General features: G+C 40.8%; 1 protein-coding gene across 1 annotated transcript in view; it reads left to right on the plus strand.

Moving 5' to 3' along the window:
• Positions 1-13634, plus strand: part of LOC130706612 (uncharacterized) — a 180932-nt gene that overhangs the window by 141024 nt on the left and 26274 nt on the right. Inside the window, exon 4 of the mRNA XM_057539300.1 lies at positions 1754-1947. Within this exon, the coding sequence (XP_057395283.1) occupies positions 1754-1947 (194 nt within the window). The remainder of the gene's footprint in view (positions 1-1753; positions 1948-13634) is intronic.

Consider the following 13634-nt stretch of genomic DNA (forward strand, 5'->3'; position numbering starts at 1 on the left):
GGAGACAAGGTGACTAAATGCAATGTGGGGTTCTGGCACAGAAAAAGGGAGTTAGTTAGTGGAAAAACTGGAGACATCAAAATAAAGTTTGTCGTTTTGTTACCATTGTACCAGTGTGAATAGCTTAGTTTTGATCAAAATACCATGGTGATGTCAGATATTAACATTAGGACACATTGAGTAAAAAGTAGACAGGAACTCCCTATCCCATCTTTGCAACTCGTTTGTAAATCTGAAATTATTTCAAAATAAAAAGTTTAATAATGCATTACAGAACAGCCAGAGTTGTGGCATGTTTAAGATGTGGATCAAAGGAAAAGACATTGTGCTTGTGGTTGAGAGGACATTTTGGAATTTTGGAATAAAGATTGCAGGAAATGAGGAAATCTTAGAAAGAATTTGAGTTTTAAAGAATTCGTAAGCTTTAAATTTTGCTAAGGGTTATACACGTAGTGCCGCTAGCGGAGGACATAGTGGAGCAACAGATGTGCTCACTTGCTAGTTTCACCTCCACACCCTGAGGTAAGCGCTCCACTTCCATTTTCCTTTGAGCTCTCTTGTAACCATGTCACACACCTCCTGACGTGTACTTGGTCGTAACAGCTTTTGTAAACAGGACATGGATGTTAATAATAGCCCCTAATAAAAAAGATAATAAATGTTGTCTAAAGTGTCAGACCTTATTATGAGAGCCTCAAATTAGATGTCAGGACGATGGGGAAAATTTTTTTTAAAGCTAGTTTTTTTGTGTTAAGGACTGTTTACATGACACTGTGTTTTCTAGACATGGATAATTAGCAAAATATCAGTTCCAGAATGCATTTCAAACCTGTCCCAATTTTTATATTGCATAATAATTTAAATTCAGAAAATTTAATATGACATCTAAATCCAAATTCAAAACTCATGTTTCTGTTAAACTAGAAGAACAAAATATATCAATAATACATTCACAGGTATCCCTAATTCTTCGGTGTCTCACAGGCACTGGAGAAAACAAAGCACAGTAATTTCCACTCTGCGTCTATTGTCTTGAATACCTGAGAAACTCCTCCCCATTCACTTCCTCTGGGTTCTCGCTCACCCTCCTTGCTGCCTTTTTAGAACTCTCCCTCCCTGCACAGAAATCACTTTCACCTCCACCCCTCCCATATTGCATTTCAAATTGTTCTTTGAAATGTCTGCTTCTCCTATGAGTCTGTAAGCACCATGAATGTAGGGCTATGCCATAGCCATCTTTGTTATCACAACATTCAACATTGTACTTCCTCATGCTGGGAATCCACAATTAAGGTTTTCTAGCTTTATTTTCCAACAAAGGAAAGTTTGTTATTTTCCAACAAAGGAAAGTTTGCCCTTTGTTTATGTCCAACAAAGGGCAAGTCATGCATTGAAGCCAATAAAGACACTAGTTCCAAGCACTGATGTAATGGCATGGTGTTTAGTTGTCCACCTATTACATTAAGCAATTTCACTTAGCGGGACACCCCAATACCAGAGAGTCAGGGATTATGAACTAAGAAACGAAACAATTAATATAGGCTTCATCCATTTACATTTAACTTGTATTTTTATTTTGTGTTTGTGTGTGTGTATGTGAGTGTGTTTGTATAATTCTGAGGCATTACATAATGCAGAATTTGAAACTATGATTTTCATAAATCTTATTTGTGACCCCATTCTTACAGGTTAATATAGATTTCAAAGATTTCTCTGTCTTTACTGATTTTCTTCTTTTTATTCCCACAAAAAGGAGCTGGTGGCTGGTCTCCCCTTGTGTCAAATAAATACCAGTGGCTGCAGATTGACCTTGGAGAAAGAATGGAGGTCACAGCTGTGGCCACCCAGGGAGGATACGGGAGCTCCGACTGGGTGACCAGCTACCTCCTGATGTTCAGCGATGGCGGAAGGAACTGGAAGCAATATCGACGAGAGGAAAGCATCTGGGTATGTGCTTTATTGAAAAGCAGTCTGTCGGAGTATGAATTATGCCAGTTACTGCATGTTGCTGCCCATCTGTCAGATCAAGTATAGAAACAGAGCCTCCTAAGTTACTTGAAAATGTTTCCACTGAATGTAAGCCACATGTGACGTTCCAGAATACACCGTCCATGGCTAATTTATGAAATAAGTAAAACAATTTTATAATGTAGGGAAATATTGAAAATGTCTTCCCATTATTCCTTTAAATAGTGTGAAGTCTAAGGAATAAATAAGTCACATACAACTGATTTTATCTTTGTTTTATAACAAACACAATAGTTTATATTGCCTCAGCATTTTTAAATAAAGCGAATTCATTTTCTCTGTGCCCTCTGATAAACTGAAATTTCTGAAAGACCCTGAACATGTAAAAATAGATGTAATGGAGAGTCTCTCTGTGGAGGACTTGTTGAGGGATATGTTGAGTTCCTGCTCCAACAGGAACTTGGGCACCATGTGGCCCCTTGTAATTTATGGACAATAGATCCCTAGGATTCTTTGGAATCATAACTATTTTACATTAGTGACATAGTTCCTACTTCTGATTACATATCCATGCTTCTTTTAGAAGAATTAAATTTTGTTTGCTTAACTTTTTGAATATTAAAATTTATGTAATTTATTCTTTATTTAGCATTTCATATCTTTAAATCACAGTCTGCTCTGAATGAGAAGCTCTAAAAGTAGAGTGTTGTAAAGGTCTGCAGCAGGTTTGCAATTGGCTGATGGGGTGTGGCCTGAAGATTCATCAGGTGGAGAAGAAATTACTTTTTTCTTCTTATTAAAAATATAATTTAGATGGTTGCCAAGAGCCAGGGGAAGGGAGTAATGGACTGTAAGTGTTTTAATGGAGACAAAGTTTCAGTTTGAGAAGATGAAAAAGTTCTTGAGATGGAAGGTGGTGGTGTTTGCACAACAATGTGAATGTTAATGTCCAGAACTGTACACTTAAAAGTGGCTAAAATGCTAAACTTTTTGTTATGTATATCTTACCACAATAAAAAATACACAGTGTATCTTCCATTTAATTTAGGCTAAGAATGTTGTATAACTTAAAAAATTTTTTTTCTTAATTGTCAGAGTAAGAAGAAAATGGTCAGCTAAAAAGCCGTTATGTCTTAGCACATAGCTTATCTATAAAAGTAACAGGCAACAAAATGATACTATTCGTTGTGTAACAAACTGCCCTCATTTAATTTTCCTTAGAACTCTGTAACTTATTATAACTTAATAGATTGTGGTCTACTTAATTTCTTATCCCTGGAGCTTTTATTAGTTAGTCAATAAATGTTGATGCAAATTGAATCAAGAAAAACTAGTTAGTTGTCTAATACTAGATAAAAGAACAAAGTGGGAAGGGCTATGTGAGTGTTTTTAGGGCTGGCTGACCTAAGGTTTCCAAACAAGTAATTGCCATGTGTATGATCCGAAGCAGATATTAATGTTGTGCTTATTCTAAGAACACCAAGTCCAAAGCAGGGTTAAGGTCAATATTGCTTAAGTAAGTTAAAGCTTAATGAAACATCTACTTACATAGAGAACTTTTGTTCAAACTTAAATATTATTTTTCAAAATTAGTTAACTAATAGTTAATGCCTACTTATTCTTCATTGTATTAATTAAGGTTCATATTTTCGCCCCGCTCCAATCCCATTTGATTGAGCAACTCTAACAATTCTTGTTTTTAGTTAAGCAGGTTGGAGAGGAATCATATGTAAGCATCACCCTCTGCTGATTTCTTTAAAGGTCAGGCACCCTTGGGGAAGTAGGGTCAAGAATATAGTGGCATTATTAATCCTAGATCATGCAGGTGAGGACAGAAGTGGACCCCTCAATCCTATCCATCCTATCACACAATAAACATGGGTAAAGTGGCCTGCCTTACACTCCTGCTGAGCTTGCATCCCTCCCTGTGTCCCCAGCACTTCATGGTGCCTGGGGCCGAGCACGTTGGTAAATGTTTGCTGAATTAAAACGAATGAGTGGAATCTACGTTCTGGCAGGATGCCTTCCTTAGCTCCCTGCTCTGTGCTTCTCTGTAGCCCTTGGTCTCAACTTAGTGATCCTTGAAGCTCCAGTGGAGGTGTTTCTCCTCTCTTACATTTTGAGCTCCTTTAGGAAAAGGGCTCATCCTCACATCTTCTGCGTGCACCACCGTGGGTTAAGTGAATTCATCTCCTAATCTGGGCCCAACTATACACAACTGGCATTGACAGCAGTAAATCACACTAGTTGATGATTCTGACATTATACTCACAGTTTCTTTAAAAAGATTGGGCTGGTTTGGCTGCTTTCCAGACCCCTCACAAAATGTCAGCTGCTCTTAAAAATCAACCATACACCTTACCAGAGGTTCTACCCCTTCTTCACGTGGTTGTTTTAGATATGAATTGCTGATGTTAACTTGAGAATGAATTTAAGATTTTAAAAAATGTCCTTGAGATATTATACTCTTCATTAGTGACAGTAATATGTTTATTCGTGGTGCCATTTACTTAGTTTCCTATCGCTGCTGTAACACATTTTCATGGATTTAGTGACCTAATACAAGGCAGAGTTATTATGTCATAGTTCTGTAGGTCTAAAGTACAGTAGACCTGGCTGGGTTCTCTGCTTAAGGCATTTTTCCTGGAGGCTCTGGGGAAGACTTGTCCTTCAAGGTGTCTGGAGATTCCCAGAACCTTCCCCAGGTTCCATGATTTGCTGGGAGGATTCACAGGACCAGTGTGTAGTCATACAGCTATGATTTAGCACAGTGAAAGGACACAGAGCAAAATGAGCAAAGGAAGAGGGTGCTTGGGGTGAAGCCCAGAGGAAATCAGGCCCAGGTTTCTACAGTCCTCTCCCAGGGAAGTCATACGGGACTAGCTTAATCCCCCAGCAGTGAGTTATAGAAACCCACATGGAATATTACCAACCAGCTGAGCTCATGTACTGGGGGCTGGTCATATAGGCACCCTCTGCCTTGCATGTAACAAAATCCCAGACTCCCAGAAGGAAGGCAGGTATTGAGTATGAACCACAGTGTCTGAACAAACATTAGGCACAGTAAGCCACCTTTATCATTAGAGTCTTGGGAATGGGCCAGCCTTGCAAGCAGGCCTTTCCGAGGGCAGCAGTCAGGACTGCCCTCCTGATGCTTCTGCATACACACTCACGCACTTCCTTGTGGGTGTAGGACTGAGACACTGATCTCCTGTAGGTTGCCAGCTGGGGGCTGGTCTTTGCTCCTAGAGGTTTCCCACATCCCTTATGCTTTCTGTGTGGCCTGTTCTTGCAGCAGCGGGTCAAGTCCCTTTCATCTTTAAATTGCTCTTTGTTCTTGTTCTCCTTCTGCTTCACCTCTCTGATTTCCTCTTCTTCTAGCTGGAGAAAGTCCTCTACTTTAAGGGCACATGTGGTTAGACTGGATCGACTTGGGTAATCCAGGACAGTCTTCCTAACCATAATCCCATCTGCAGAGTCCCTTTTGCCATGCAAAGTAACATATTCACAGTTCCTTTCTTTAGGGCCTGGACATCTTTGAGGCCTTTCTGCCCACCCCACTGTATTTATACATCTCTGATTTTTTTTTCTTTCTGCATTTGGTATCCTTTCCTAGCAAACACATTTCTCATTGGATCTGAAGATGTTTTCCAGAGTCATATGAAGTCATGTTGCAGGGGTATCTGAGCACCTGCTCGCAGTTGGTGTGTCACAGGTGTCCCCCCTGAGAGGCTGCTGCCCCGCCATCACTAGTGTAGCTCTCACCCACAGCAGTGTCCCCAGCTTATGGTCTCGCTGATGCAACCTTGACCCCCAGCAAGAAAGACTGTGTATTGGCTTTCTTCTCAGGAAGCCTCCTTCTACTTTTATAAGAAAGTCCAAATCAAGCACTCCTTCTCTGGCCTTAAAAGTTTTGTGGATGTTCTCCCTGTCATAATTATTTTAAGTGACTTTTCTTGTTCTTCTGGGTCTATCTGCTGTCTGTGCTAACTTTGTCCACTAATACATGTTAAATCTTTCCAAATTCCAAAAACTCTGAGAAAAAGGTCTATCCTAACTCCTTACTGAAAATGGACATGAGATGAGAATAAGACAAAAAGTCTTTACTTATGTTACTTTGGGCAAGTTGTCCATATGCTTTGCCACATGTCTGCCATGGAATATTAATTAATATGTGAAATGCAATGTATACCTCTCTAAATTCTCAAAATTATAAAATTGAGACATGGCTGGCCACAAAGTCTTTGACTAAAGGATTTGAGGACTGCAGGTCCAGTTACTGAAGGCTAGTTATCCAAATTGACTTTCTTAAAAAAAGAAATTATGTTCTTCACTGGTGATATGTTCCACTTTAATATTTTTTCTTAAGGAGTGACTGCTTCCATGGCTGAACTGGATTTCTATGTGAAAATAACCAAAAAAATTAAACAAATACTCAGATCTGTGAAATACATTCCAAAAGGGTTTTATTTAAATGGAAATATAGGCATGTGTCTTACATGACAGAAAAGGCATCACCAAGGGATGCAGTACATCTCAGGACATACAAACTCTTTTGATGTGCAGAGTAAATGTCCTCACTTGAAATGTAGTGGAAGAAGTATCACTGTTTGAACAAGTTTAGAAGGGGTGCATTTCCTATACGATGTGAACAATCATGGTTTATATCGGTCATTTAGTAAACCAGGTGGCTTGACCAAGCTTGGTGCTAAACGTCCATAGGACTTAGAAGATGAGTTTGCAACTTCAGCCCAACTAAATCAGGAAGTGGCCAGAGTCTTAGGACGCTGAGGATCATAGAACAGCATTGCAGTGAGCAGTGCAGCAGATCAGTGATCACTGACAGAGCTCACTAATGTTTATTTTCTACTGTTTCCCTGAGAATATGTCAGCCAGCACTTACATCAATCTACTGTGACTCTTAGATTCATTACAAGAATTTTGTGGGGCAGCCCTTGCGAACCAGGATTCTTACCTGCAAGCTAATGTGAGCTCTGAGCTCCCTGGGGGCCTCTGGACCAGGCTGGGGAGAGGTGTGGGCGCCAACCACTGTCCTGCTCTGAGTCTGGGTCTGTGAGCATCCCTGGTGGGCAGGAGAGGTATGTGAGTGGGCAGCCTAGAGCGCTGGCAGTATTCTAGAGGGGTGTTGGGGCAGCTCCATCACCACCCTCCTGGGCACCTATTTGGTCTTCTTGGGACCCTCTAGCAAGCCTTGTCCTTCCCAGACCACCTGCCTGCCCTGACTCTGTCTCTTCTCCCTCCCCGTTCCAGTTGTTTGGGAACAATGGGCTGCCTCAATGAGAGCCAGGCCAATACCCACCTCTCCTCTCGGGAGACCGTGCCTAATGGTGTCCACTGCAATGGTGTCCTCTGTTGAGGCTTATCTGGCCCAGGGACCACTGGGTCCCTATTAGCCATGGGGACCTTTCCTCCTGCAGTTCCTGGGTGTTTTTTCTTCTATTTTATCAATACTTTGTCTTCATTCTCATCTCCTTACTATTTCTCCCTCTTCTCCTCTATCCTTCTATTCTTTCCTTATGTATTTTTTCACCTTTCATTAAATACTTTTCTCCTTATTTCTCTCTTCTCTCTCCATTTTCCCCTATATCCCTCTTCTATCTGTATTGTTACAAATTCTAGAAAATCAACTTGAATCAGTCTAGGTAATTTGGGAATCCGACCACACGGAGAAGGGGAGGATTTAGCTGGGTCTCTGGAATGGCTGTAACTAAGAGGCAGCCCTGCCCTGTGCCTTCTGTGGATTAGCTTCTGGCATTCATTTTCCTATATTGGTTCAAAAATCTGAGGAAATGCTCGGACTTACTTGGCTCTGGCTGAGGGGAGTCTCAGATCTCACCACCTGTGAAGAGCTGATCTGATCAGGACGGCTCCCAGGCCACCCTACACTTAGCACCGAAGCCCCTGGATTGGGGGGTGGGGCCATGTAAAGACTTGATGTCCACCCTAATGGGGGCACTTAGAAGGGAGGGATGCTGGGAGGGCCATATTATCAAATTTCCTGTTCTTTGTCTCTCTCTCTCTCTCTTTCACTCTCTCTCCATGACCTTTTGCTTTCTTTTCTATTTCTCTGCTTTCCTCTTCTTATACATCTTATCTTTCTACTCCTCGCCTTCCTTTTTTCTCTATGAATTAAAGGACCTAGATTGCTATGAGTCCTGCTACTCAACATGTAACCTACGGACCAGCAGCATCACCCGGGATCTTGATACAAATATGGAATCTCAGCCCCCACCCCAACCTATTGAATAGAATCTTCATTTTAACAAGATGAGCAGGGGATTCCAGTACAAGCTAGATTGTGAGAAGCACTGACTGGGATGAACCAAGTCCCATCTGTGGGGGAAATTGTTTTGCCCCTTAACTATCCTCCAGCTGCCTGGATCAGAGGAGACTGTGCCGCCTGCTCTAGGATGCAGCTTATCCCACGCACGTGTTAGCCTGAACAGGTGATGCTCTCTGTAACAGGGCCTCAGGAAGCTTGCCTCAGTGCCCTCTGACTGCAAGACACCCTCTTTCTCCCTGATAGTCACCAACCTAGGGGGGCGGAGCCCAGGTATTTTCTCATTGTTATCAGTGAATAACAATCAAGTGGTTAAAGTTAGTCCTATCTTTGAGAACTATAATATTTCCTGAATCGCTATACTCTGCATTCATTGGGAGTTTATTCTTCATATTAAAAACTCATCAGAACTCTAATTCAGAAGTTATATCCTTTATGAATTTAAGATGGAAATTGTTATTCAAAATGCATTGAATTAAACTTAGAATTTAAGTGCATTTTTCTTCCTATGCAGGCCCTTTGTGTGAAAAAGGCATTCTTCTAGGAAAGGACTGGCAAAATATATTTGAGAAAAATAAGAAAAGAAATTACTTGAAATAAACATAAGTTCTAGTATAAATAATTCTATTTAATAGATTTCTTTCACCTTGAAAAAATAGGTAGCAGTAGGTCCTTAAATGAATATAAAATAGACATAGCAAATCGTTTGAACCTTTGTTCTTCTCTAGATCATTTCCAACCTAGAACACCAAGTAGACTAATTAATAAGGCTAATTAATATTGTATTGAAAGATTCACAACAATCTCACAGTGCTCTAAGAGAGCAACAAGGGTGACCCCAAATTTGCAGGGCAGAAAAAAGACACGGAAATACTGGAAGCATGGGGGTTGGAAAGGGGACTGTTTGTTATACCTGCACCACTTCATTTATTTAAGAGAAAGAGCTGATGCACATATGGCAAAATATTTACCTTGTTAAAATAAATCTAGATTATCAGTACATGCATATCTGTTTTGGGGGGATGTTTGAAATATTGCATAATCAAATTAATAAAGAATATTGGATTCAGGTTTAAAAGAATTACGTTTACTCGGTATAAATAGAAAGATCATATGACTGTGTAGTTTCAGAATAAAGAGGGATAAGAACAGTGTCAAATCATAATAAGAAAAACTGGACTCAGAGATAAGGAGGGTTTGTATGTAAGGAAGCAGACACTCTGCTAAGTTTGAAGCTCTATTGGTAGAAGGAGCAGAAATTCTCTTGACAGAGATTCCTGCTAATTCAGTCATTTAAATATATGTTGGTTTATTTCAGGTCTAGGTTAATACATTTATTGCTAATGAGTTGATGACTCAACAGAGCCAAGCCCCACATCAGGGAGGAGGTTGCAAAGAAGGGTCCATCCTACCACATCAGGTAAGAGGTTGCAAAGAAGGGTCTGCAGAGTGTGCCTTGGCTGTCTGAGGCTTGTGCCAGCTCCAGGCTTGCCGATTTCAAGTTTGGCTCTGAGACTGGGTGGTTTTGGGCAGAATAGGAGCAGCATTTCAATGATTCTGTATCGATCTCTTCCATGTACTTGGCCTTGTCAGGGACACGGCCCTCTCCTTCCTAACCATTCACCTCATTACGTCAAGCGCATTGATCCCCGAGGCAGTGACTGTGTACCATGGACAGTCTTGTTGATTGCACTTACCATTGTGGACCACAGTTGAATTTTCTGTACATGTCTCCCCCTCCTGGGCTCTGACAGCCATTAGGTCAGGGGTTAATCTCCTCAGAGGGCCAGGCCTATTACAGATTCTCAATAAGGAGTTGTTAGATTGAGTTAAGGAAAAGTTGCTGTTCTCAAACAGACCTCAACCCAGATGGTTAGTTAAGTTAAAACTTAGCCAACTGTGTGATGCTGCTTGTGTGATGGGAGGCTTTCGGTGCCAAGCCTGAGTGTAACAAGAGGCTTCACACTTCTTCCCCACAAAGTTGTACAAGGACGATGCCCTACTGGACCTGAGAGAGAGGTGGTTGCATTTGCCCTTCATCGCAGGTCTCAGTGACAATAGAGATAAAAGCTGGATTTGGTCTGTCGACAACTCTCAGAGCAGCTGAAAAGGTTGAGGCAGAGAAGTGAATGAGACACCTGAGCTGCTACCACAAAGTAGCCGATGGGTCCCTGGAAACCCAGGATCCAGTAACAACTGCCTCTTGCCAGGGCCAGCTGCATTCGGTGGGTGTGGAGCGCCCTTCCTTCCATTTGTCGATTACAATCCTTCCCAACTTGAAAACCTTCACTCAAATCCCTTTTACTCTGTACTAAAATTGTGTAGACACGCCCTTCTTTTTCTACTCCTAGGATTTTTCATTTTTATTTCTCAAGTATTACTTTTCTTTTGCCATATTTATTCACCTCGTGCTTATTTCACATCAATTCTGGCATCAGGGACTCCAGCTTGTTTATCCCGATATCCTTTGTACCTACTTTATTGCTTTGCAAAAGTAACGATTTTGCTCATTTGAATTGCCAGGTGTTATCAGGTTGGGAGGGAGGGGTGTGGTGGTGAGTAGAATTTTAAATATGCAGCAGGATAAATAGCAACTCCTGAGACATCTTACAAATGACAGTTTTACTTTTCCTGGAATGAAGTAGTTCCAGAAGTGGTGTTATTAGAGATATATGGAAATTAGGATATATTTTATGAAAAAGGTAAATCTTAAACAGTAATATGAACAGAGTATGGCAGAGTTGTGGGGGAAATAGCTTTAGAAGTAGACTTTTTTATTCATTTGGGAGATGGCAAAAGTATTGTTTTTGATCAAGAAAAGTAAATGATGGAAAAAGTGAATTTTTACCAAAAAAGGTGCTCCGGCAGCAGACTCATTGAAAGGAAGTGCTGCAGAGCCAAGTTTTGGGAAGGTGGAAGGCAGGACAGCCCAGGGAGCATCTCGCCAGGGTTTCATGGAAATTCTTCCTCGTGACTGCAGTTCTGGCAGCTTAGCTTCATAGGATGTTGTACTAATAGTGGGTCTCATAGGGAACGACAGGCAAAGTCTACAAATTCTACAATTTGCACACATAATGTCAATGTACAGAAGGCACAGATATGGTATGTACTTCAGGCTATTCATGGGTGATTTCCTGGGTCTGTTGTTTTGACATAAAAGACTCAAGTGGTTTGGTACCAAACTAATTGGGATCTTGAGAAAATGGCCCACAGCAGAGGTGGAGTGTTTAGAGCACTGCTGTGTTCACAGCCCTTGATAACTCCTATGGTTTCTGCACTCTGCAGTCCTATGCCACTTAACAGTTAGAACACTTTTCTGCCTTTGTTGCAGACCACATTTTATATATTTGTATAGACAAAAGCAATGATGAAATTTTAAAATTTTGCAAAACAGGAAGACAGGCTTTGAGTACTTCTTTTTTTTTTTTTTTTTTAAATTTATTATTTATTTATTTATGTCTGTGTTGGTCTTCATTTCTGTGCGAGGGCTTTCTCTAGTTGTGGCAAGCGGGGGCCACTCTTCATCGCGGTGCGCGGGCCTCTCATTATCGCGGCCTCTCTTGTTGCGGAGCACAGGCTCCAGATGCGCAGGCTCAGCAATTGTGGCTCACGGGCCCAGTTGCTCCGCGGCATGTGGGATCTTCCCAGACCAGGGCTCGAACCCGTGTCCCCTGCATTGGCAGGCAGACTCTCAACCACTGCGCCACCAGGGAAGCCCCGAGTACTTCTTTTAATATTAATATCACAGTCTCAAAACTCTGAGATGTTGAGAATTTCTGATCAGCAAACCTCAAACTTTCAGAGTGGCTAAGATTAGGGCAGCAGTTGAGAAGCTGGATGCTGTTCAAGCATGTTTAAGGGTCTCAGACAGAGAGAAATATTGGTTTAGACCAGGGGCCAGCCAACTTTCTCTATAAAGGGACAGATAATAAATATTTTTGGTTTTGTAGACCATGCAGTCTCTGTTGTGACTGCTCAACTCTGCTGTTGTGTGAAAGTAGCCAGAAGCAATATGTAAATGAACGAGTGTGGCAGTGTTCCAATAAAACTTTATTTAAAAAGCCACACAGCCAGCTGGTTCTGGGTTTAGGTTGCTTACCCCTGGTCTAGTCCACTTTGTATCTATTTAAGGTATGATGTACGGATTCAGTATGAAGAAATGAAAATTACAACATCAGTGTGACACAATGTAACCTCTCCCACTTGAACTCCACAAAACCTTTGCTAATACTCTTGCTTAGGACAGTCCTTTTCAAACTGTGTCCTAGAAAAACTTTCTTTTCATTTTAAATGTATGCATGTAATTTGATGTCTTTCAGAATAAGATATCGATAGTATACATCTGATCTATGATATTATTACATAGCATTTAGCATAAAACTAAGGTTAAAAAGAGAATCAATTTAAAGAAAACTATTAAACCAATAAGAAGTGTTATACTGAGTACTTAGTGAGTGCCTGACACTGCTTCATGCGCTTTACACATATTTATTAAACACATCCTCACAACAGCCCTCTTATGCCCAGTTTACAGAAAAGGACACTGAGGCATGAAAAGTTCAAGTTCACTATCCTCAAATCACAGAACTAGTTAGTGATGGAACAAGGATTTGAACCCTAGCTGTCTGGCTGCAGGGCCCACACTCAAACCACCTTACCACAGTACAGAGGATTCATGTTGGAGGTGAATAAAGTGATGATACAGGATGGGGATCCTCTTCCTCAGGGCATGGGAAACAAGCACTCTCAGACAGTGCTGGTAGGAGCATAAAATGGCATAAGATGGGGATATGCCCAAAGCATATACCCAAAGCGGGATCTTGAAGAGATGTTTGTACACCCATGTTCATCACAGCATTATGCACGTCCTTGGAGGACAATTTCTATCAACTTAAGTGTTCAAAAGCACCCGCTATTTAGAGCGCTGAAGATGACAGCCCAAAAGGAGTAATGCTTTTAAGTCCTGTCAATATATCGTCTACACCAAGTAACAATTCCACTTCTAGGAGTTAGTCCAACAGGAACACTCAGAGGTGCACAGAAAGTGCCTGTAAGAAAACTAAGTGCATTGTTTACAGTCAAGATCCAGTTTTCTGTCAATAGGTGAACACAAAGAAATTACGATACTCCATTTTATGGAATAATATAGTATTATATGGAATTCATTCCTTTGAAAACAATGAGGTTATTTAATTAATTGATCTGTTTATTTATTCGAGGTAACGTTGGTTTAAAACATTATATAAGTTTCATGTGTACAAGATTATCAAATGCATTTATTCATAATGAGATTTAAGAAACATTTTTTTTTTTACAGCTAGGAAAAGGGATGTATTTATTGTGCTTCCATTAGAAATTTCCAAGA

This window comes from Balaenoptera acutorostrata (assembly GCF_949987535.1).
Source record: "Balaenoptera acutorostrata chromosome 6 unlocalized genomic scaffold, mBalAcu1.1 SUPER_6_unloc_5, whole genome shotgun sequence".
Classification (NCBI taxonomy): domain Eukaryota; kingdom Metazoa; phylum Chordata; class Mammalia; order Artiodactyla; family Balaenopteridae; genus Balaenoptera; species Balaenoptera acutorostrata.